Source organism: Dromiciops gliroides, chromosome 2 (assembly GCF_019393635.1).
Source record: "Dromiciops gliroides isolate mDroGli1 chromosome 2, mDroGli1.pri, whole genome shotgun sequence".
In the NCBI taxonomy this organism is placed as follows: Eukaryota; Metazoa; Chordata; class Mammalia; order Microbiotheria; family Microbiotheriidae; genus Dromiciops; species Dromiciops gliroides.
Genome location: NC_057862.1, coordinates 605,884,321 through 605,910,314, shown reverse-complemented (window position 1 = coordinate 605,910,314; position 25,994 = coordinate 605,884,321). Strand labels below are relative to the sequence as shown.

At 40.1% G+C, this 25,994-nt stretch overlaps 1 protein-coding gene across 1 annotated transcript in view; it reads left to right on the top strand.

The window, feature by feature from the left end:
- Positions 1–25,994, top strand: part of PRKCE (protein kinase C epsilon) — a 667,851-nt gene that overhangs the window by 432,500 nt on the left and 209,357 nt on the right. The window contains 2 exon segments of the mRNA XM_043984305.1: positions 1,197–1,396; positions 3,815–3,988. Of these exon segments, the coding sequence (XP_043840240.1) occupies positions 1,197–1,396; positions 3,815–3,988 (374 nt within the window).

Below are 25,994 nucleotides of genomic sequence, written 5' to 3'. Positions count from 1 at the left end.
AGGATCTGGGTTTGAAACCCAGCTGAGTCATTTAGAGCTGTGCAACCTTGGGAAAGGCATTCCTTCCCTGGGCTTTGGTTTCTTCAGAGTTGGGGGTTTGGCCTACATATCCTCTAAGATCCCTTCTAGTTCTTTCATGTTATGACCTATATTCAAAGAACCAATTTCAAAGCTAGAATCCTGATACATCTATGTAGGCACAACCCGATTCCTTTCCTAGACTCTGATGACTTCTAAATCAGCAGGGTAAATTCTAGGGGAAAAACAAACAAAAGTGCACACCTTTAGGTCTTTGGATGAAAAGTCACAGATCCTTTTACCTGGGGGGTGTCTTGTAAAAGCAAAGCCTTATCTTGATTCCAAAGGGTTAATAATTCTATGTACCCCTTCTAGTAATCCTATTTATTCATAGACATATTTTGAAATCAGATTATGCTGAAGAAGTCCATTTCGGCACAGTCTAGTGTGTGCCTTTAGTTAATGAGTAGCTAACGATAAAGCTTCTTCAAATACGAAAGGTCAAAGGATTAACTAGTGTTATCATACACATATAATATACGTCACATAATCTAACAGAGAGAGAGAAAGACAGTTTGTTCTTGTGAAATCTCCTGAATGTGTGGAAGGATTCCTACCATGTCTGAGATAATCTTCTATATGTCCATACGTACTTGGGACTGATTCTATTGTTAATCATAAGTCATTCCTCATCTTCCCAAAAAGCCTTATTGCTAAATAGGTAATTGGGGCAAATCCAGGAACAAAGCAAAGCAGTCACTGAGATGAGAACTATTTGAAAATAGGGGTATCAACTGTGACTTGCTGCTCTTAGTAGTCATGGTCATTCTTGGAACTATTTTTAGATCCTATAATAGGACCTGCTAAGCTTGTTACTGTGGGAATGTCACAAGCTTCTGAGGTCTAACTAAAGCCTCGTCTTGTCTACCTGTATGGGTATGGGGCCAGGCCCTGTATGAAATATATTACTGTCCAGTGTCCCTGTGCAGTTTAAACCTAGGGTCTAAAATAAATCAACAGGTGTAACACTTTGGGCCTATGACAGTGTTTGAGGAGAGAGTAGAGAAGGAGGTCTAAGGGTGAGGAGGGGAGCAAGTTCAAAAGCTTGAACATTAGAAGGAAATAGAGGCCAGTGGAGCTGTCTGCCTAATTCCATGATTTGTCATCCTTGTTCTCAGAAATCAAAGAACTTGAAAACAACATTAGGAAGGCCTTGTCATTTGACAACCGAGGGGAGGAGCACCGGGCGGCATCAGCAACAGATGGTCAACTGGCCAGCCCTGGAGAGAATGGTGAGGTCCGGCAGAGCCAGACGAAGCGCATGGGCCTAGAAGAATTCAATTTCATCAAGGTGTTAGGCAAAGGAAGCTTTGGCAAGGTGTGTGGTGTCAATGATTTGCTGTGATTTTGCTCAACCAGGTGTTCCATTTAGTTCAACAAGCATTCATTAGGGGTTCACGGTGTTCAAGGCATTATTGCCTCATTTACACTCTCTAATGCTGGGTTACCTTGGGTTCAAATAGTTCCTGTGAAGTTTCCTGCCTATTATAGCCAGCTGGATAACCTTAGCACGTCATTTAAACTCCGAAGCTCCAAAATGAGGAAATTAACACTTTGCTTCTCTTTACCCTTAGATTTTTATGTTTTTGCGTCTGTGTTTGCTGTTTGTTTTAGTGAGGGCCAAATGAAGTAAATGATATAAAAACATTTTGGAAAGTTAAAAAAAAATGTGTGTGTGTGTGTTTAAAGTACACACATGTGTATATGTATATGCATATGTATTTATATGTGTATAAATATATGTATGTATGTATGTATGTATGTATGTACATACATATATATAGTCATCTCCTTTTCTTCCTTTTCCTGTATCTCCTCCTCCTTTCTTATCTCCTATTCCCCCTTCTTCCTTTCACTAGTGGACAGTCTGAGGTCCTGCTTTTAATTCATTCCAAAGACTTTGTAAATGGTCCCTGTGGACTTTATTATTTTCTCTTAAGGGGCTCTACCTGAGCAAGTGTAGTCTGATGTTAGCCTCATTTTATCCACATCAGAGAACAAAAATCACCCATCCCCCCCTCCGTGTTGGGGCTCTGGCCCAAGTTCTCTATGAAGCAGGTTATGAGGTGAGACCCCTATCCTTTGTGAGCTTGTGATCTAAAGCAAATCTAGAAAGTGGCTTGTTTGTAAGGGAAATGCAGTTTGCCCCTTCGTTTCAGTGTTTCTCTCTGCATGTGGCATGATAGATACTCTATGGAGGATTAATGGAAAGACATGAACAGGAATCCCATAGGCATGTGGAAAGATTGTGATCTGCAACAGAGGATGGATTACGCACATGTGGGTCCATCCAAAGCATTAAAGCAGTGTCCTCTGGCTTAGCTTTTTACAGCTTTCACTTCCCAGGTGTGTGAACATAAGGAGAGGTGATACAGATTCAATGTCCCACTTGCCTAAAGGCAGTTTATGATGATGTGGCAATCCTCATGATGGTCCTATCATATAAAGTTGTGTGTGTGTGTGTGTGTGTGTGTGTGTGTGTATAAAGATAATAATAAAGCTCATTCTAGATGGGAAGCCTAAGAAATAAATCAGGGCTTGGACTCCAACCCTTGACCTCCTCCATAACCCCAACCTTAGCCTAATCTGGGGTCATCATGCACCTTTCTAAACCAAGGATTGCACAGGGAGCTAATAGGAGTTGGCCGTTCAGAAATGTAAAGAGCAGAGACACTGGAGACAAGCAGACCAGCCCTGGCAGATGAAGGGAAAACATGCTCTGGCAAGTCCTGGACACTTGAAAGCCCTAGTATGTAGGTCAGCTGGCTTTCTTGACATATGGCCCTGTTCCATGTCTCTCCTACTGACCACCTCAAAGAGAATGAATGTATGCAATTGCTCCAGGGTATTTTTCCAGGTCCCTTACCTCCTTCTATCTGACCCTGAAATCTCAGGGGCAGGGCCAGGATAGAAGCCTTTACCTTACTAGAAGGTAATTCCTGAAGTAGCTACATTCTTTAGACAGGCTAAAGAAGACCTGGACCACAGTACTGGGACCAGGCTCAACTCTGTGCAGTGAGAACTTTGAGAGAAATTGAACTTAATATTCTTCATTCTAAGTACACCATATTGTATTGGCACTATGAGAGGAAAATTAGACAATCCAGAGTTTCCATGTTGTAAAGATAGAGTTTATGTTAACCGAATAAGTCCATCGCTTCTATTGTTAGGGGGAAAAGCTCAAGCTTAAGTAAATTTTAAAGAATGTGGGTTATGTGTAGGCGGTCAAAGGTCTTTAGGCCAGCATCAAGAATTCCCTACTTAGATTTTTAAGTTGCTGGATTCAGTTGAATAGCCATGAAATGTCATGAGTCAAATGGGAATAAAAAAAGAACCTTTCCTACCTGCTATATAAAAGCAATATGATATAGTGGGAAGAGGGCTGGACTTGGAGGCTTGGATTCAAATCCTGATGTTTACCAGCCGTTTGACCATGTTCATATGACTTAACCTTTCTGAGCCTTCAATTTCTCATCTGTCAACTGGAGAAAATAATCTTTGCATTACCAGTCTTGTAGGGTTATTATGGAGAAAGTGTTTTCCAAACAACGTGGTGCTATATAAATGTGAATTAGATAAATAAAATTAATGCGATTAGTTCTTGCCTATATGATCAAACTTTGTTATTTACAAAGAACAGGGTCTTTAAGTACCTTCTTGCCCTATGTGGGTTTTTTCCTAGATATAGGTATCTGGATATCGGAATGCTTAACACAAATATTTTGCTTGGTTTCAGGTCATGCTAGCAGAGCTCAAGGGCAAAGATGAAGTATATGCTGTGAAGGTCTTAAAGAAAGATGTCATCCTTCAGGATGATGATGTAGATTGCACCATGACAGAAAAGAGGATTCTAGCCCTAGCACGAAAACACCCCTACTTAACACAACTCTACTGCTGCTTCCAGACTAAGGTAGGGCGGCTCAGCAAACCGGGTCTCCTTGGAGGGGGTGGGATGCCAGAATGGTGAATTTCAGGTGGAAAAACATTTGAAGTAGCACTGTGTACTCTGTCTACAGAAAATCTATGAGCATGGTGGGTTTCTTCTTTGGAAAGACCAGTGTAACCTTGGGCAAGATTTTCTTTGAGAGGAGAGTTTATCTAATTAGCTGTGTAGGAATGAAGGGATCCTAGCAACAGCTAAACTCCCTTGGGGTAGAACTGGGCTATATCATGTGGCCTAACTCCTGGTCCAACGGAAAAGACAGTAGTTTAAATGCAGATGACCTAGGATCTAGTCCCAGCCCTGCTGCTGGCTTACTTTGTGACCTTCGAAAAGTCCATGAGCTTCCTTAGGTCATAGCCTCTTCACTGTAGAATAGCAGAGATTTCATTAAATCTACTCAAATGATTTCCCCATATAATGAGGAATGGATCATAGAAGTGACATCATTTTATAAATTATAATACTAATACATTATAATTGATGCATAATTCAATGCTATAACACATTAGAGGCCAGGTACCAGAAGATGGCAGTAAAGAAGCAAAGATATTATGGACTGATCGGCCATACAAGCTGGAGTTGAAGATGAAAAATTCAATCTCTTACAATGCTTTTTCTATTCATCTAAAGGGTGAGATCGAGATTTGATAAATGGTGAGAAAAGTACTAAATTGGGAGGTGAAACACTTGGATTCTAGTTCATATTCTATCACTAACTAGTAAACTAATTGTATAATTTGGCCAAATCCTTTAATCTCCCAGTGTTCATTTTCTTTGTCTGCAAAAGAGTGGGGTGTATAGTTTATATTGATTGAGGCTCATCCTCCAGATGTCTCTGGTAGTGGAAATGGATGCATGGGGGTGGAGGGAATAACTATAAGCCTGGCAGTATAGACTTTGTCTAACTTTGGTGTGGCTGTGCTTCCCAGGAGACCCAATGTGTAACCGGAAAGTTGTTTTGAATATAGAATTGTGCTGGATGCCTCTACTTGTATTTTGGAAAGCAAAAAAGCAAAACCAACAAGGACAATAAGGGACTTTCTTCTGCTCCCCTGTGTATCACCTTTTCCCACCACGTATTGACTTCTACGGTAGATTTTACTCAGTCTTTTCAGTCATCCCTCACTTTTCCAAGGTTATAGGGAAACCATCTTTCCACCTCCTCCTCACCCCCCCCCCCCCCCGGCCATTTCATACCACCACTAAACTACAGAGTACAGATGGGCTTCACTTCACAAAACACACAGTACTGAAAAGTTGCAAGCAATAACATTCTTGTAAAGTGAATCATTTAAAATTTTTTTTTCTGAAATTCACTAAGCTAGTTTAAAAGCATAAAGTAGATTAAAAGAACCTCATAATGAATCCTTTCATAAAGCAAATAATCACCATATAATTAATCCCTTCTTGTGTAAATATGAATTCTCTTATCATATCAATCAGTCAGCAATGGGATAGAAAGAACAGTAGATTTGGAACCAGAGGAAACAGTGTGACATAGGAGAGAAGGCACTGGATTTGAAAGCAGAAGACCTGGGTTCCAACTTCAGCTCTGCTGTTGACTGTCTGTTTGACCTTGGGCAAGTCACTTATCCACTCTAGGCATCAGTTTCCTCTTTTGTGAATAGGAGTTGGATTTGATAGCTTCTGACTCCCTTTTTTGCTTTAAGTCCTATGATTCTATTTACTGAGTCCCTGATTTTTTGCCCAGTACTCTGGGATTCCAAGGGAAGAAGAAGATCAAGTCCTTTCCACTGTACTTATAATCTAGGACAGAGCAGTCATGTAACACTTCGTGGTGCCAAGCCTGAAGCAGATTAAAATGTAATTGGGAAATATTTAACAAAGTAAATTAAAAATATAATGCAACCCAGATGATGTTAATTTGTGGTTTTCTAAGTCAATAGGCTGCATTTAGGGATTTGAGTTTGATACCAGTAGTCCAAGGGACCGAAGAGATAAAAATGGCATAAATGTCAGCTAGATGGTACAATGGATATTGTACCTGGAGTCAGGAAGATTTGAGTTCAAATCCAGCTTCAGACACTAACTGTAATACCCTGGAGCAAGTCACTTAACCTGTGTTTGCCTTAGTTTCCTCACTGTAAAGTGGGAAGAATAGCAGCTCCTACTTCACAGGCCCTTATTGAGGGTAGTCAAAGTTTCTTAAACTGTGGGTTGAGACCCTATATGGGATTAAATAACTGAATGTGGGGGTCATGAAAAATTTGGCTACCTGTGCAAGTCACTTAACCCTCATTGCCCTGCAAAAAAAAAAAAAATTGGCCACAGTAAAAGGTTATGTATACCAATTTTATATACTTTTATACTTGGGGTTGTGTAAAAATTTTTTGGGTGGAGAGGGGTAGCAAGTGGAAAAATTTTAAGAAACCCTTCTTAGTCTAAGTCAGTTGAATTAGGTCCCTGGGCAAGATGGGAGACAGACAGACAGACATAGAGAGAATTGTTGTCCCTATTTATGGGCTCAGGTACAAGTCTTTGCATTTTTTAGTCATGTGAAATCAATCCTATTCTATATTTGGTGTTTAGTTAGCCTGAGTGCTTGAATGGGAGTTTAGGGTCTTTTTCTTATTCCCGTGTAACCTTAAATAAAAGCCAGATTCTGATGTTCTCCCTTAGAGGGGCCCCAACTCCATGCAGTGAGAACTTTGAGAGCCAATTTCTTTTTTTTCTTTTTTTCTTTTTTTTTTTACTTTTCGGCGGGGCAATGGGGGTTAAGTGACTTGCCCAGGGTCACACAGCTAGCAAGTGTCAAGTGTCTGAGGCTGGATTTGAACTCAGGTACTCCTGAATCCAGGGCTGGTGCTTTATCCACTGCGCCATCTAGCTGCCCCGAGAGCCAATTTCTGATGGTACCAACTGCTATCTAGGTATGGGCAAACAGGAATTGAATTCTGATGTTCCATGGGAAAATGCCAGGTTGGGGCTTAAGCTGAAGCAGTTTGTTGGTGCTTCTTCTTCTGCTTGGAAAGTTTGTCATTATCTCCATTTGTTTACATCCTTCCCTTCCTCCAAGGAAAAGCTCAGGGACAACCTATTAAACCTCTCTTACCTGATAACCTAATTAGGAAACTTAGGATTCCCTGATTGAGAATTGTTTCTATAATTTAGGATTGTGCTAAATACCTTATCCCTTTCTCAAATTTAATTGCAATATTTTGCCTGAGTTTTTCTTTGGCCTTTACTTCTGCCTTACAACATATTTATTTCTATAGATATAATATATACTAGATCAGGGTTTCTTAAACTTTTTCCATTTGTGACCCCTTTTCACCTGAGAAATTCTTACTCGACTCCAGGTATATAGGTGTATAAAGTAGGTATACATAACCTTTTTACTGTTGCCAAATTTTTCGTGACCCCCACATTCAGTTATGACCCTCATATGAGGTCAAGACTCACAGTTTAAGAAGTTTTGGAGTAGATGACTCTTGGGCTGCCTTCTGACTCCAACATTGTATTACTTTCTGTCTATATACAACCAAGGGTTCAGTAGTATAGTTTAAATAGTTAATACTCAACACCTTTACAGGGTACATAATGAGGCATACATTTTGAACATGACCAATGTGGGGAATGTGTTTTGCTTGATTGTACATATTTGTTATGAGAAGAGAGATTTTTGTTAATTAAAAAAAATAAAATTTAATTAAAAAAACTTTAAAAAATGCTAGAGTTAAGAAAAAGGATAGTGTTGGGTGGGTGGTTGAGGGTGGTGACAGTTCAATCCTGGAAGACTTCATGGAGAAGGTGGGTCTTGTGAAAGGCCTTGAAGCATGAATGAGATTTGTACATACAAGGAAGATGGGGTGGGGAGGCATTCTAAGATGGTGGGGGAAGGAGGAGAAGGAGAATATGTTATTGTCCTGGCTACACCTCACTACTCTTGGACTCATATTTCCTTTGCCAAGTATGTACCTTTCCCACCATGAACTTGGTCTTGACTTGGATGCCGTCATCTCATTAAGGAAGGCAAACATTTACTTTCAATCCTATTAAGATTCCTTTCACTCTTGTTTGTTTATCACACACAAGGCAATAATCATGTTAAGTACAGATTTAATTATTTTAGAGGGATTATTTTTATTTAGAAATGTAGGAATAAATGTCACCTAGGAAAACATTTCTTTGAGAATTCCCCTCCCCATTGCATAAGTCTGAGTGCTGAGAAGAAACTATTGACTGTGTTTGGTGAGCCCAGCTCCCTGGCTGAGCTTCAGAGGGAGCAGGTGTGGGGCCCTGCTAGGTGCTGCTCTGAGAGAGTCTTGGAGGTCAATTATATAAGCCCATTGAAATCGGCCTGGAGGACGTGTGTGATGTCTAGGCTCTGTGGGGCATCAAATGACCATTAAAAGGGGGGATCCATTCGTGAGGAAGGCTAGTTGGGCTCCAGTCTCCCCTGACAGACTAGAAGAGGGGAAACCAAATGAAGTATTCCTAATTTTCCAGAGATAATAGACATGGACAATAATCAGAATTCCAATAAAAACCCACTGAATGTGGGTTCCTGTGCTCTGATTACATGTTGAGGAGTGTAAGGAATTAATTGGTCCCCATGGGAATAAGGCCATAGAAGGAGATGTCATTCTTGTCCTCCAGGAGCTTAAAATCTATCTTTGGGAAGACAGCTAACACACGAGTCAGAGAGGAAGAGAAGACCCTCCCCAATTATGTCCAAATCAGCCAGTACGTTATTATTTATTAAATGCTGGCTAAATGACAGGCACTGTGTGAGCTGCTGGAGATACAATGAGAAAAAAGAAAGTCTTTTAAGAAGCTTACATCCGGGGCAGCTAGGTGGCACAGTGGATAAAGCACCGGCCCTGGATTCAGGAGTACCTGAGTTCAAATCCCACCTCAGACACTTGACACTTACTAGCTGTGTGACCCTGGGCAAGTCACTTAACCCTCATTGCCCAGCAAAAACAAAAAACAAAACAAAAAAAAAGAAGCTTACATCCCAATGAGGGAGTCTAGCAGGTTCTATATAGCAAAGCTTCTTAAACTGTGGGTCTTGGCCCCATATGGGGTCACATGACTGAATGTGGGGGTTGTGAAAAATTTGGCAACAGTAAAAGGTTATGTATACCTATTTTATATACCCATATACCTGTAAAACCAAGTAAAAATTTCGTGGGTGAAAAGTCACAGAGAGTAGAAAAAATTTAAGAAGCCTTGCTACATAGGATAGGAACTGGACCTGGGATGTCTGGTATCAGGAACTCCCAAATGAGAAATCTCTTCAACTAATACACATCCTCACCTTTTCTGTGACTTGTGGTCTTAGAAATTACTTCAACCACTGAAAAGTTAAGGGATGTGGCCAGGGCTACATAGTCATGCATGTATCAGAAGTGGGAACTGAAATCAAATCAGGTTTTCCTGGTTCCAAGGTCAGCTTTCTATCTTCTTTTGTCACACTTAATCTCACTCACACACACACACACACACACACACACAAATATGTAAAAAAGACAAATACAAAGATACTCCTCAATGATTTTGGGAAAGAAGGCCTAATGTGCGGCGCACACACACATATGAATGAAAAAGCTATATAGATATATAGACATATAATAATATATAATATAGTATGTAATAATAATCATAATATAAATATATACTATATATCCATATATTTGTGTTAAGGGGCTAAAATTCTAGCTAAACTGTCTAAAATATCTAATGAGTGGTCACCAATATATTATAAGCTTTAGCAAGAGTTAGACTTTTAAGCATTTATTAAGGAGAATAAGAATTTGGTAAAGAGAGAGAGAAAGGCCTACAGTCATCTATCTATTAAAGGGAAAGCGCATTTCTAGCTCCCCTCTCCTCCAGAGTCCACAAGAAAGAGCCTGAGTCAGAGTGCCAGGCTCCCCCTTCTTCCTCCCACAAGCAAATGTCACTTCCTGATGCCAAAGAAAAGACTCCTGGTCTTGCCCTCAAAGCCCTTCACCTCATGGGTGGAGCTCTTCTACAGTAAGTCTCCAGCAGGTGGCGTCATTTCAATCATTACATTTGTATGTTTACATATACAAATATACATTAATATATTTATATATAATATGTATGCATATACAACAGATAGAATATAGATAATATACTTATAACATATTCATATATAATATATTATGATAATATGTAATATAATATATAATATTATAATATTACTTATATACCAGAGCTTAGGAAGGGGAGATAAACATATCTATCCCCTCTTCCTGAGCTCTGGCATATATATGTATGCATGTATGTTTCTGTGTATATGAATACATATAGATAGATGGAGATATGTGTGTATAGATACAAGTATATATACATATATGTATGAATATATATATGTATATGAAGATATATACAATTCTGTGTGTGTATATATACATGCAGTACTATGTGTATATATATGTATTATGTGAATACATGCATACGTATATATACACATAGCCATATATATGCACACACATATACATATATACATTCACGGCCATGTATATATGTGTGTTTGTGAAGATATATACATACATGCATATATATATATATATATATATAATTGTGTATATATGTGTGTGTATACATACACTACTGTGTACATATATACACACATGCAATTGTATATGTGTATGTATGCATGCATGTCTATATACAGATATATATGTTTTTGTGTATATATATACACAGACTCACACATTTCTATATCTGTACCTATATATTTTACATATCTATCTATCTATCTATCTATCTATCTATCTATCTATCTATCTATCTATCTATCTATCTATCTATCTATCTATCTATCTATCTCTGTCTATTTTTCTATGTCACATGAGATCTGAGCTGAGCTTTGCCAGTTCTAGGTAGACTTAAGGGATTGGAGGCTGCTGGAAATTAAAAAATAATTGCTCAGCCTAATTTTAATAATTTATTGAGATTTCCAATAAGAAGCAAACCACGTCTTTACAGTGTCCCAGATCACTTTTCCCCAGGAGGTTGTAAGGAGGTGATAAAAGGAGCAGGATCAAGAAAAGAAGGGGAGTCAGAGAAAAGGGAAATTCTATCCAATAGAGTCATCAGCCCCGGAAGAGTTGAGAAAGAACTGTGATTAACAACTGGAGGAAACTTTTTTTAAGGTGTCAATAATTATAGATGTAGAGTTAGAATACAACTCAAAGTCTTCTAGTCCACTTCTTTCTCTCCCTCTTGTTTTACAGATGAGGAAACTGAGACACAGGAAGTTTAAATAACTTGCCCAAATGCCCCCAAAGGTGTAAGTAGCAGAGCTGGCGTTCAGCCCCTCTGACTCTGGATGCCTACTCCTTCCACTGCACTATATTTTTTCTCGCACCTTTTCAAAATTTTCGAGCATACCATGCATGCAGCAGGGCTCAGGTTTTTGTGGGAAAGTAGGAATAATGATAAAAATAGGTAATATAGAAGAGAAATTATGACTTCAGTAAGGAGTTAGTTGCTTGTCTCTCGGTTCCCTTTCCTTTATCTTCTTCCTGGGGGAAACATTATGGATGTAGTGAGTTTGTTTTTGTTGTCATAGGAAATTCAATTCTCAGATGTATTTAGATTAATACACAGTTTGTGTCTTGGGATCTCATGGTAACAATATCAACCAAATGGATCCCACAAAACTTGTCACAAGTAAATATAGGCATGTTTTTTTTTTCTTTTGTAATTGCAATTTTGTTTCTAAATTGTTGGGTTGTGTTTTTATTTTTATTTATTTATTTGTTTGTTTGTTTGTTTTGTTTTGTTTTTGGTTGGGGGAAGATTCCCTGCTAGGGCTGTACAGCTTATATTCAACAGCTTTGAGGACTCAGCAAGGAAATGGAGAATAAGTCCCCAGTTATTCTCACTGCTATGGGGGGAAACATCAAATGGAAAAATCCTTAAAAAGCAGAAAGAAGGATGTTTTTAAATGAGTTAGATTTCAGTGATCTCTCTCTGCTTGCTGTAGAGGAAGGGTTCATGACGGGGGGGGGGGGGGAATGTCGTTTCAATGAACTCTGGTATTTATTTTGACTGTTAGCTTTGAAGAATAGCAAACAGGCTATCTATAAACACACACACACACACACACACACACACACACACACACACAACCAATAAGCTGTATGGATGATTGGGAGGAATTTTCATTTTAGTCTGCGTTTATGTGTTTTTGATTGGAGAGAGGAATATTTTAAGTTAGGTCCAAAAATCATATATCAAAGCCCTACTTTGATGCCTCTTTGAGGCATGGATGGGGCCCTGCCTGGTCAAGTATAATGCCAGGGAGTCAGTAGTCCTGTTGGTTTCTCCTAATGTGGAATGGCATTGCAGAAGGATGAGCCCAGCATCAACCTGTGTATCTTTTTTCCAAGGACCAGCCTAGCCAAGGTTGGCCACCAAGGGATGCATTGTTTTTTAAGGGACAGTGACTCATGAGATGTAAAGTGGACGTGAACTGTGTGGGCCAATAATAATGATGATGATAACAATAGCTAGCATCTATATAGCGTTTTTTTTTTTTTTTGTTTTTTTTTTGTTTTTTTTTTAGTGAGGCAATTGGGGTTAAGTGACTTGCCCAGGGTCACACAGCTAGTAAGTGTCAAGTGTCTGAGGCCGGATTTGAACTCAGGTACTCCTGATTCCAGGGCCGGTGCTCTATCCACTGCGCCACCTAGCTGCCCCAATCTATATAGCGTTTTAAGGTTTACAAAGCATTTCATGTTCTCTCATTTGATTCTCATAACAACCTTGAGGGATAGTTGCTATATTATCCACATTTCACAGATGAAAAAACTGAGGCACAGTAGGGTTAAGTGATTCCCATAGCAAATGAGTGTCTGAGGCAAGATGTGAACTCAGGTCTTCCTGACTCCTAGTCAAGCACTCTCTCCTATGGGCCCCCTAACTTCCCATGTCATGAAAAAGTGACAATCCCAATGCAATTACAAATCCTCTTTTTTAAAAACCTAAATATACTGAGAATTCATATAAGTTAGATTAAAGATGGTTTCTCTTTCAACTCGATTCAATATAATTCAGCAAGTATCTATTAAGCACTGACTGTGTACCAGGCATTGAATAGGAGCAAAAAAGTCTCTGCCTTCAATGAGCTGCCATTCCTCTGAAAGGAAACAAGATGTGTACAGATAAATAAATGCCAAATATGTGATGTGTGAGTCTTACTGCAGTTTTAAACTACCCTATAGATATGAAATAAATACTAAGTAATTACGGGAGCAAGAGTGAAATATTAACAACTGGGAGAATCACAAAAAGGCTTCTCACAGGAGGTGGTATTTGAGCTCAGTCTCAAAGGAGCCAGTGCTTTGAAGAAATGAAGGTGAGGAGGGAGAGTGTTCCAGGTATGGGGAATAGTCAATGCAAAAGCATGGTGGTAGGAGATTGATTCTTGTGTTTGAAGAACTGAAAGTAGTCTACTTTGGCTGGTGGATAGAGTATACATAGGGGGAGTAATGGGAAGTAAGTCTGGAAAAAGAATTTAGAGCCAGATTGTGAAAGGTTTTGGATGCCAAAAAAGAAGTATTCCTATTTTATCATCAAGGCAATTGGGAGCCACTGATGAGCAGAACTGGCACAGACCTATGCTTTAGGAACATTAATTTGGTAGTTGGGTGGAGCATTGAAGAAGGGAGAGGCTGGAATCAGAGAGTCCAGTTAGGATGCTTTTGGGTCTGAATTAGTGGGGGTTGGTTATGTGAGTAAAGAGAAGGTTTCTTCACAACATTCATAGAGAGAAAGCTATAGTAGCATGTGGGACCCTGGTTGACTCACTTCATTTCTACAGGTCTCAGTTTCCTTATCTGAAAAATATGAGAATTGGACTAGATCAATCAATAAGTAAGCATTTATTAAGCACCTGCTATGTTCCAGACATTGTGCTAAGCATTAAAATTCTAAATCTTATAAAAAGTTGGAGCCAAGATAACTTTGAAGTGTTTGATTGACCTGGCTTGTACATATACTGATTTGTAGGTCAATCAGTAACCTTGAAACCAAATCACTACTAATCAGTTTTCAAATAAGCACTTCTGTCATTTAAAAAAACAAAACAAAACAAAAAAAACCTTTGGTGAAACTTGGCCCATGTTAGAGGTTACAGAACTATCTGTTTGTGCTGAGCCAGGTCTGAAGTTCATAGAATCACTAAGAAAGGTGATTCCACCACAGAATATTCATGACCAATAAGGGTCTGTTGCTTCTGGATCTTGTACTTTCTTTCCTTTTTTTTTTTTTTTTTGGTGAGGCAGTTGGGGTTAAGTGACTTGCCCAGGGTCACACAGCTAGTAAGTGTTAAGTGTCTGAGGCCGGATTTGAACTCAGGTCCTTCTGACTCCAGGGCCAGTGCTCTATCCACTGTGCTACCTAGCTGCCCCAGATCTTGTACTTTCATAATGATGGGCTAAGAAGTGATTATTACCTTTTCATTGACTCATTTTCCACCAGCTATACTCCTTGGATTTGACTCCACCTGCTGGATACTTTGTCTGACCCTATCCCCAGGGCCCTATATAACTTCGCTTTCTGCTTTGTCTTCCCCCACTAAATTGTAAGCTTCTTGAAGTCAAGAACTGTCTTTCTTTTTCTGGTTTGTATCCCAGAGTGCTTAGCACATGCTTGGCACACAGAAGGCACTTATTAAATGTTTATTTGGGGAAAAAAAAGATTGAACCTGTTCAAGACACTGGGTTCAAATCCATCAATACAAATTAATTCAGGCTATTCATTGTATGGTCAAATCCTGAAGCTGAAGCTTAAATGCTTTCACCACATAATGAGAAGACAGGACCCATTGGAAAAGAAGCTAATGTTAGGGTAGAAGGAAAAGGAGATGGTGGAGGATGAGATGGATGGATAGTATCATGGAAATAATGAATATGAACTTGAGCAGAGTGCTTGGAAATTGGACTGTGAACTTTAGGAGACAGCGGAGGACAGAAGTGCGATGGTCCATGGGTTCATGAAGAGTTGGATACCACCAAACAATTGAACAACAACACAGGCACTGAGAAGGGGACAAAGTTTTCTAAGACACGAACCTTGTTTTCAAGGAATGTCTGATCTAGTTGGGGAGATAAAACTTCTATTCATGAGAAATCAATGAACAATGCAAGAAAATAGGGGGAAAATGCCTAGTGAGCAGTGAAGACAAGAAGTGATACATGGTCTTTAAGAATCAAGAGAGGTCAATGTGGACTGTGGTTGTTAGGGAAAGGTAGGGCCTGAAATGACCTTTGAATGATGAGTGGAATGTAGAGAATCTTGGGAGAAGCCTGTAACTTTCTTAGCCTCAGTTTCCTCACTAATAAAATGAGGATCACCTACCTCACATGGTTGTGTCAGGATCAAACGAGATAACATATGTAAGCGCTTTGCAAACTTTAAAGTGTTTTAGATATCGTTGTTAATATTATTTTTGTTTTTCCACTCTCGATCTTATTCCTATAGGTTATATAGAACTGGAAAGACTTTCCTTCCAGGTTCCATCCATTACAGCTCCTTGGCAGATCTCTCAATCCCTGTAGACAACCAACCCTTGCCCTGAGGATATGTCCTGCTGTTTTAAAATATTCCCAAAGATTTAATGGAAGCTGTCTCCTACTCCAAGTCTGGACTTCAGTTGCTTCTTCTGTTCCTCTCCTCTTGTCCCCATTGGGCCCCAGTGTCTAAAGTTCCTGACAAATTGTACTTGTTCAGTGATTTCAGTTGTGTCCAACTCATCGTGACCCCATTTTGAGGTTTTCTTGGCAAAGATACTGCAGTAGTTTTCCATTTCCTTTTCCAGTTCATTTGACAGATGAGGAAACTGAGGCAAACAGGGTGATGGAACTCGCCTAAGGTCTCACACCTTGTGAGTGTCTGAGGACAGACTTGAACTCATGAGGATAAGTCTTTTTGATTCCAAGTCCAGTTCTCTATTCACTGAACTACCCTACTGACCATTCCTGACAAATAAGATTTGCTTTTTGCAGTGATCAGATGCCAGAATTCACTCCTACTTCTCCTTAGGATCCCACAGCCTGTCTCAGACAAAGGTATGAAGTTGTCGTGAGTCATTCCAAAGTTGCAGTGTCATGTGGTTTGCCTTTTTGTGAACAAAGCATCTTCTCCTGTTTAGTTTTCCTTTTTTTGTGTAATGTAAACATTCTTTCATTTGGTAAATGATCTTACTGGCATTGGTGTTTTGTAAGAAGTAGTTGAAATTCCCTTTCGCATTACATACACAAGTGTATATACTTGGATTTAACGGGCACGTGTTTTTTGGGGACTGATTCCTCTAGCTAAATACAGCTAAAAGACAAGTGGAATGGGAGCTGGGGAGACTCGTGTTCCAGTTTTGTCTCTCCTCCATTGTCACAACAAGGGTCTCCCATTCCACCAGTCTTTTGGGAGTCAAAACTAGATCACATGGGTCTCCTTAACTCTCAGTCCACTGGTCCATGGGAGTCAAAACCAGAATGTAGGTCTCCTTAACTCCTAGGGTAATGACTTGTTCATTCCTCTAATTCACCCCCATCCCTATCACCCACAAATCCCACATAGCATTAACACATCACAGTTAATTCTACTCTATGTCCACAATTCAATTTGTATATGTAGCTTTTATTTCCAGTAGATGACATTCACTTTATGTAAAAGGTGCATTCTTGGAGAATTGTGCCAAGTTTCTATTGAATTTTTGTCCATCAAATGTCATCCCCTAAATCTATGTTAAGGTGTCATTGGTTCTTTGATTTTGTTTTTATAATTTCCCTACTGGCAAGCCTATGCTAGGGGTCAGACAAGCCCATATGACAAGTCACTTTGGGATGTTAGGAAGGCGATGACATCCCTGCATGGCCAACAAACACCAAGGCTCTAGAACACCCAATGAGGACAGCTTTTCTGATGTTTTGATTTTTGGTGGTGGAGAAGGGGAAGAGAACTAAGACACAATTCCAACAACAGGCACAGAGCAGAAGGCAATATGGAGAGCTGCTTCTAGTTCACTGTTTGCTGGGAGGGAATGTTTTGAGATTCAGAGGACTTTATGTCAGTCAGTCAGTCAGTCAACAGATCTTTAGTGGGCAACTTCAAACTATATTAGTTTGCTGTGGAATATGAAAGATTTGGCCCTCCCCTCCAAGAGTATACTTTCTGATTGGAGAGGTGAGGCCCAAATGAATAATGCCAAGAGTAAGTATTAAAGGAGTCATACAAGGAAAAGAGATGAATCATTATGGGTGGAGTTGGTCAAGGAGAGCTTCATGGAGAAACACGGGACTTGAGTGGCACCCTGAAGGACAAGTAGTGTTTTGATTAATAGGTAGAAGAAAAAATGGCATTTTAGGGAGACTAGCATGAGCAGAGGTACAGACAGCAAAGAGAATAGCTTTTTTTTTGGCATGGTCAGTGAGCTTTCTGACTGCAAGATAAGTTGTCTCTTAACTCATAATAAATAAAGACTAACAAATGCCCATCAACTCCTTTGGACCAGGGAAGCTATAACAAATAACAACAATAACAATTAGTATTTATGTAGGGCTTTAAAGTTTGCAAAGTACTTTACAAATGTCAGTTTCTTACAACTGCTCTGTGAGGAAGTTGTTATTATCATTATGCCCATTTTATAGATGAGAAAACAGGCTAAGTGTTAGTAAGCGCTTGAAGCAAGATTCAAACTCAGGTCTTTCTGACTGCAAGTCCTGTGTTTTATCTGTTTTGCCAGCTACCTGCCCTAAGAAATGCCAGATGTTACGTATAACTGATGATAAAATACTTGGTTTAAAAGGAAACAAAATAAGAGATCAGCTAAGATGGTAGAATAGGAGAGAGCTGTACAGTCCAGCTCCTGCCACAGTTATTTCATAAAGACCTAGGAAATGCTTGAGATCAAGTCTTGATTGGGAAATCCAAAGGGAAAAAATCACAGTGAGTTTATTTTTCCAGCCTAGGTCCCCGTAGGGAGATCAGCAGAGATCTTCTGACCCTGGGGATGAGCTTTATTTAGCCAGGAAGGCACCACATGTGAGGATAGAGTTGGGGTCTGGGGCTGTGGACTAGGGCAAGTAGAGGCACAGTGATGTTCAGGGAGCTGGAATAGGTGCAACTAGTAGCTCTGTCATTCATACTTGAGAACTGGGTTACAGATCCAGTGGGAATCAAGGAAGAAACCTGTATTTAAGATTGACAGACCAGGGCAAGGAATTGTCACAGGCAGAGGCAGTGTGCTAAACAAGAAGTAGGAACAGAGGCAGCCAGCCAACTGTAGCAGTGTCTCAGATCTAGCCTGTAGCCCAGGATGAATCTTACAGGGGAATAACCAGAGCAGAGAGTTCAGACTAAGGGGGAACCTAAAGTTTAACGACTGTCAACTTGCAGGGATTTCTAGCTAGCTGAAGGTGTTTGGTGGTGGTGGTGGTGGTGGGGGGGGGGTCTAGCAGCAGTCTACTGGAGTTCCCATTAAGGGCAAGCCCACAGTTGTATTGTTAAGATCTAAACCCCGGGCAGGAGTTTGCAAAGCTCAGGTCAGGAGAGGGACACTAAGACTTTTCCCTGGATCATACTGTGTTTGATACCCTCGAAGCTTATAGATACTCAGCCTTAGCTGCCCCTGAGATCGTTGAAGAACATAACACTCAATCTCTGGAGAAACCCTCAGAAAGACCAAAGAATACAGACAGGACCAATCAAGGTCCAGATCTTCCCTCCAGAAGCACTCAGAGCCTAGTCCTATAACATAAAGTCTGAATTCAGGGAAGTCTAGAAAAATATTAAACAAACAAACAAAAAACCACCTCCAAACAAACAAACAACTCAAAAAACAAACCACCATAAAAAGGAAAAAGAAAGATACACATTAAAAAAAAAAAGAATTTATCAATGTCACAGTCATTTCTGAATATACTTCTACCTAGAAGGGGTCCCCCACCCCCACTCCTAAGGTGTAAAATCCCTCCATCAGTGAAGATCAACAGCTCATCTGTGATTTATAATCTTTAACAGAATTTCCTGGAGGTTTACATGGCTAGAATGTGTCAGCTCTGGGTAAGACTTGAACCCATGTTTTTATTCCTCCATAACTTTCTATCTACCAGGCCATATTGTTTCTCCTTATGCAGTATGTCTTATTCCCCTCTTACTGAAGAATTATTTGCAGGGTGCTAAGCTCTTCTTGCTTGTGAATTAAAGGATACTGAGCTCCTTTAGTTACTCCACAAATTGTTAGTTACATACAGGTGGAAGGAGTAAGAGAGACATCTAATATCTTTGTGGAGTTTGTGAAGGAACACACCCCAATCCAAAGGACCATTATTTGTGCACAGTTCAGTGGGTACTTAGTGGGGCAGATGAAAAATAAAAATAAAGTTTAATCTTGAAACCTGAAGCCGAGCTATCTAACCCTTTCAGCAAAGGCACCAAACAAAGCCCATTTTCCTCCCCAGCTGTTATTCATTGGAACCCTAAGCCTTTTATTGGATTTCAGAATGAAACTTTTTAGGATCCTCTGTTCTTGAGTGTTGAACTGAGTTTTCATTCTGAACTTGGCTTGATGTAATGGGAAGAACACTGAATTTGGGGCCACATACCCTGGGTCTGAGTTTCGGCTCTGCTATTTGTTATTGACGTGCCCTAGACAAGGCATTTCATCTCTCTTAATCTCACTTTCCCTGTCTGTAAATAAGGAATAGTACTAGAGCTTTGAAAATAAGCATAGAGATTTAAGGCCACTTATAGCTCTAAACATAATATCCCTACATCATTAATGCTTTTATAAGACTGACTTTGACTAGAACCACCTGAGTAAGAACAGCAATCACAAAACAATTGAGGGGGGCAGCTAGGTGGTGCAGTGGATAAAGCACCGGCTCTGGATTCAGGAGGACCTCAGACACTTGACACTTACTAGCTGTGGGACTCTGGGCAAGTCAATTAACCCCCATTGCCCCACAAAAACAACAACAACAAAACAAAACAATTGAATGTCAGTGCTGCAGAATTAAAAAGAACAAGCATGGTCCCAAAAAAAGAGGTATGAGAAGACACCCTCGCTACATACTTTTGCAGAGATAAAAGATCTGTATGCATAGAACATTGCATCTGTTTCCAGACATTTTTGTTAGATCCATTAGTTTTGCTCACTTTTCTTCTACTTTTTCCTTTTTTAATCTTTAAAAATGTTATATGGCATGATTCTTTGGGAGAGATACTAGGAGAAATCTTAGTAAAGTCAAAACAAAAGATATCGGTATTGTTTTTAGGGGGAAAAACTAGGCTTGATAGAAGGAAACATTTACTAACAATTAGAACTCTCCAGAAATGGAATATTGCCTTGCTAGGTAGTGAATTCACGCTCAGTGGAAGTCTTCATTCAAAGGGCAGAGAACCATCTGTTGGGTATGTTTGTAGAGGGGATTGTTGTTCAGGATCACGTTGGCTTCTGAAGTCCTTTCCAATTCTGAGATTCTCCAATAAGGTAATTTCAGAGACATTTGCCCTTGGTTACAAGGGGGGACCTGACCTGAGAAAGGGTGTCAATAAAGTGTGTTCCCCCTCTGGGAAATATAATTCCATGCATATGCCCTCTAGGTAACAGATCAACTTTCCAGTAAATAATAGCATATACTTTTTTTAGAAGCAAGCTCTTCTTGGGGGTTAACAAAAAGCCCAAGCTCTCTGCTTCTAAAATATGCTGTTATCCTTTATCTAAGAAGATGGGCAGTGGCCAGTGGGAAGTGGACAAAATGGAAAGTAGGTAGAAAAACCAATATTCAAATACAGGTTTTCTGACTCCAAATCCAGAAGTCTCAGAGGTGCTTAGGTGGTATAGTGGGTAGAATGCTGAATCTGGAGTCAGTAGACAACTGGGTTCAAATCCATCCTCTGATGCATACTAGGTGTGTGAGCCTGGGCAAGTCACTTAACCTTGGTCTGCCTCAGTTTCTTCATCTGTAAAAAGGAGGGTATTAATGGCACCTCCCACTCAGGGTCTAAGGATAAAATGAGATAAATATGTCAGGTTCTTTGCAATACTTAACATGATGTGTAAATTCTAGCTGTTATTATTTCCAAGGCTTTGAATAGGTTGTGATCTGCATGGTTTCAAGAGAGTTCCCACATCTGCGAAAATGTGATTCCACTTAAATATATTGGCCTGGCAAGAGGATAGAGTGTTCTAAGATGGCAGATTACCCTGTAGAGTCCAGGGACTGGACTGTCTTTTATTGTGTGGTACTAGTACCATATGTGGTGGCTGTTGATCAGTCATACCTGACTCTGTGACCCCATTTGGGGTTTTCTTGGCAGAGACGCTGGACTGGTTTGCCATTTCCTTCCCCAGTTCATTTTTTAGATGAGGAAACTGAGGCAAAGAGGGGTAAGTAACATGCCCAGGGTCACATAGCTACTTAGTGTCTGAGATTGGATTTTGAACTCATGAGGATGAGTCTTTTTGATTCCAGACTTGACGCTCTATCCACTGTACCACCTAGCCTAAGTACCACATACCCCCATACTATAGTTCTATACAGTGCTCAGCACAAATAGGAGTTTAATGAATGTTTTTAGGGTCCTCATAACAGTCTCTTCTGCTTAAATACTTAACACTTTGAATTTCCCTGAGAACATCAGTAGTGCATGTAGTCTCCTTGATAAGTGGAGAAAAAAAGACAGAACCCGATAGTGTCCAATTGTGGCTCTCTCTTTGGCACCCTCTACTTTTCTTTTATTTACACCTTACTCTTCCTGGCCTCCCTCTTCACCTCCTTTCCCCTCCCAGTAGGCCACACCCTACCCTAAGCCCACCAGACCGGCACTGCACCTTGAGCTATCCTCCATGGGCAGTGCCCCATTTTGCAAAATTACCTTCCTACTTGTCAAAACTTCCCCTCTTCTCAGTCTTTGGCTCTTAGGCATGTATTAGGTGGGGGTGGGGGTTGGAAACCTTTTTAAGTTAATTTGAGGTAAGATTTGAGTGAATGATAATGGCTTAAATTGTTACACCTCCTCAGGGTACATACTTACATTTTTAAAGAAGGCAGCCTCTTTTAAAGGGCTCTATTAGGATTCCATCAGGATAAAATCTAGTGATACACTGGCAGAGAAACAGAAATGAACTGGGTCTTGACTATCTTTAAGACACCACAAATGAAAAGCTGGGTGGATGCTCACTCATCAGGTCTTAGAGAAGAATCCTATTCATGTATAGTTGAGAAGTAGCTCCCTGCAATTCTGTGATTCCATGATTTGGGTGACAACAGCCAAAGAGGTGCCTTTAATGGACTAATATCAGCTTGATGGGAGGTCTCTAGCCAAGGCCTCACTGGCTAACATCCTTATTAGTTTATTTATTTATCTATTTATTTATTTATTTACTTATTTATTTGTTCATTCATTTATTAATTTATTTTGCAGGGCAATGAGGACTAAGTGACTTGCTCAGGGTCACACAGCTAATAAGTGTCAAGTGTCTGAAGCTGGATTTGAACTTAGGTCCTCCTGAATCCACTGTGCCACCCAGCTGCCCCTATTAGTTTATTTATTAATGACTTGAAGTCATGAATAGCATACTTTGCAAATTCACAGCTATTATATAGCTAGTAGGCAAAGCTAATCCTTTGGATGGCAAAATTGAAAAAAGTCTCAACAGACTAAAGCAATGGACTGAATTTAATTAGATGAAATTTAATAAAGATGAGTGTAAAGTGCCCAAATTCAAAGAATCAGATTTACATGTACAAGATTGGAGAGGCCAGTCTACATATAAGCTCATATTGAAAATTTGGGGTGGTCAAATCAAGTCAACAAGCATTTATTATGCATTTCCTATGTGTCACTATACTAAGAGCCAGGAATACAAATATAAACAATATAAATATAAATAAGCAAAAATGTCCCTGTCTTCAAGAGCTTATAGTTTAATGATGGAAGAGCCACAAAACGGGCCTGGAAAGAGGGGAAACAGAAGGAGAAATCTGTATGGAGGCACGGTGGTAAAGTCCTCAAAATGGAAGAACTCACTAATGGGAGAAGGAGGCTACAGAGGTAGAGAAAAAAGCAGCTGAGGCATGACGGGGCTCAGTCTGGAGAATGAAGTTCTTAGCATACCACACTCTTAAAATGAACAGGATTAATTGTCGTTGGGCTGCTGTCGTGTGACATAGTATCCATAATACAGACAGTAGCAGTCCTACTGTCTTCTGCCTTTGTTAGACCCCATCTGCAGTACTGGGTTTATTTCTAGATGCTACATTTTGGGGAGGACATCAGTAAATTGAGACGTTCAGAGGATGGATAACTAGGATGGTGAGGAGACTGGTGGTCGTGCCACATGAGAAATGATGGAAAGAAGAGAGCCTGGGGAAGAGAAGCAGCTTCCATAGAACCTAGCGCAGGGCCTGTTGATTGCCGTACTGATTCCAGAAGTTGAAAGTCTGTCACATTTAAGAATTGGACTAGGCAGATTTAGGTTTGATGGAAAGAGAAACTTTCTAACAATTGTTGTTGTTGTTATTGTTGCTTTGGGAGGTGGTGGATTCTGAGTCACTAGAAGTGTTTTGGGTGAGTCCTGGATAGTCACTTGTACCATACACCAGGGGGGTTGAGCTTAAACAGAAATGAGGACCACAAACCCAGACATGAGGATGCCTACAGGCCACAGACTGACTCAGTTTAAAATGGAATCTGTGTTTTATTGTATTTTTATTTATTTTGTTAAATACTTCTTAATGACATTTTAATCCGGTCTGGCCACACTGAGGAGCTTTTCAGGCCACACATCGACACCTCGGCTCTGTACAACATAGCACTTGACCATTAGTAGCCTTTGAGGCCTCTTCCAGCTCTGAGATTTGCTGGGCTCCAGGAAAATTCAGCCTGAATCTCCTGTGGCGTTTGACACAGAGGCCTGTGTTGTGACAGCTCTTCTGCAGAGACAGCAGAGAGCAGAAGTGGAAACAGGGTTTTCTTACTCCAGGTGTTTCTTTCTCAGGGTTCACTTTCTTCACCTGCCCTGCCAGGAGGCAGAAGATAAAAATTAATTTCAGTTAAGAGGTCAATAGTATACTCATCTGGGACGAATCAGTGGTGTATAATCCATTTTTTGTGGTACTCTTGTGTGCTAGTTGCCAGGCAGCTAAGCTTATTACCAGTCTATAGCTCATGGGCCTCGCTGATTTTGCTGTAAGCCATTCTTTTCTCAGGGAAGGATTGGACAGAAGCCCTGACTGTGTGGGCCCTTACCCCATCGGCCTGTTTGTCTGTAATCTTGTTTGTGTTGTGGTCCCCTTTGGCAACTGGATGAGGTTTGTGGCCCCTCTGGTAGAAAAATGTATTCATGTAAAATACAGTGCATGGAATTGCAAAGGAAACCAGTAATATTGAAATGCAATTGTTAAAATGTAAAAAACAAAGTCCCAAAGCCCAGATGAAGATTCCTCGATCCAGAGGGACTCTTGCTGCTCCTTAGAGAGAATTTGGGGCTACAGCAAGGGGGTTTGGGTGACCAGGGAGTTAGATCTCACCTATATTCTCACCACGTATCATCTCTGCCCCCATCTAGAAAATCTATCCCCTCTCTCTTCTCTCTGTTGAAATCTTGGCTTTTTGTCCAGTCTCACCCGTGCCATAAAGCCCAAGCCCTGCCCAGGCCGGATAATGGAGGGACTCCTCTAATACTTTTTTGTCTATCATTTGGCAGTTCTTAAACATGTCCTCTTCTTGTTGCTATAAGCATTTTATTTATGTCAGCTTTGTCTCCCTAACCAGATGAACCTCTATGAGGTCAGTTTGTATGTTTCTCATATATACTCCAAAGGGTTGGATGGTAAATAAATGTTGTTTGATTGTGTTTCATTTGTATCATGATTCCATTTGGGGTTTTCTTGGCAAAGATACTAGAGTGGTTTGCCATATCCTTCCCCAGTTCATTTTATTTAGATGAGTAAACAGAGGCAAACAGGGTTAAAGGACTGAGCCAGGGTCACACAGTTAGTAAATGTCTGAGGTTGGATTTGAACTCAGATCTTCTTGACTCAGGCCCAGAGTTCTATCTACTATAACACCTCACTGCCTCAAGGACCCTTGAAAGACACTTAAAAGAAAGGTGAGGCAGAGTGGTAGAAGGGTTTCTGGGAAGAGCTCGATTGTGTCTTGGCATCAGTGAACCCTGTTTCCAAGTAATCAATCAACAAGTATCTGTTAAACACCTACACTGTGCCAGGCAGTGATGAATGTGAATGAGTCCTTGCCTTTAAGAAGTTTATATTCTGCTAAGGGGGTTAGGGGAGAGGGAATATAGTATGTTTACAGATGATTAAATCCAGGATATAAAATAAATAAAAAGTGGTGGGTGAGTGGTAGTGGTGATTATTAATAATGGGAAAATCAGAATAGAGGAATAAGAATTAACAAATGAATATGGCATCAAGGGCACAGGTATAGAGGTGATGTCACTTTCCAAGAGAAGGGAAATCAACCCCTGAGACTCGAGGAAACCCTTGTTTGTTGTTGTTTGTCCTTGAAGAGGACCAATGATATCATTGGTGTGATGTCTTGATTTGCACGTGAATGGGATTTAAGTGAAGCAGAGCTATGCAAAGTCATCAGACTCACTCTCCTCCAGAGTCATCTAGTCCAGTGGCAAGAAGTGAATCAAGATGACCAAGATGAGCAAACTAGGAGAGAATAGAGGGTGTGTAACATTGAGATAATTTGAAACATGGAATTGGGGGAGAGAAGAAACTCATGTTGGATGGCCACAGTTTTAAAAAATGAAAAATGAAGTGAGATCCACTGCTCAGTAGGTGGTTGGAGCATGCTGGGATAAATGGTTTAAAAAGAAGAAAAGTTTTGGGATCGTAAGTACTAAGATCAGGGAAGAAGAAAAAAAGCATTGACATGTGGCAATGAGAGTCTAGTGAAGAATGGATGATGAATTTGTAGTGGACACAGTCAGAAC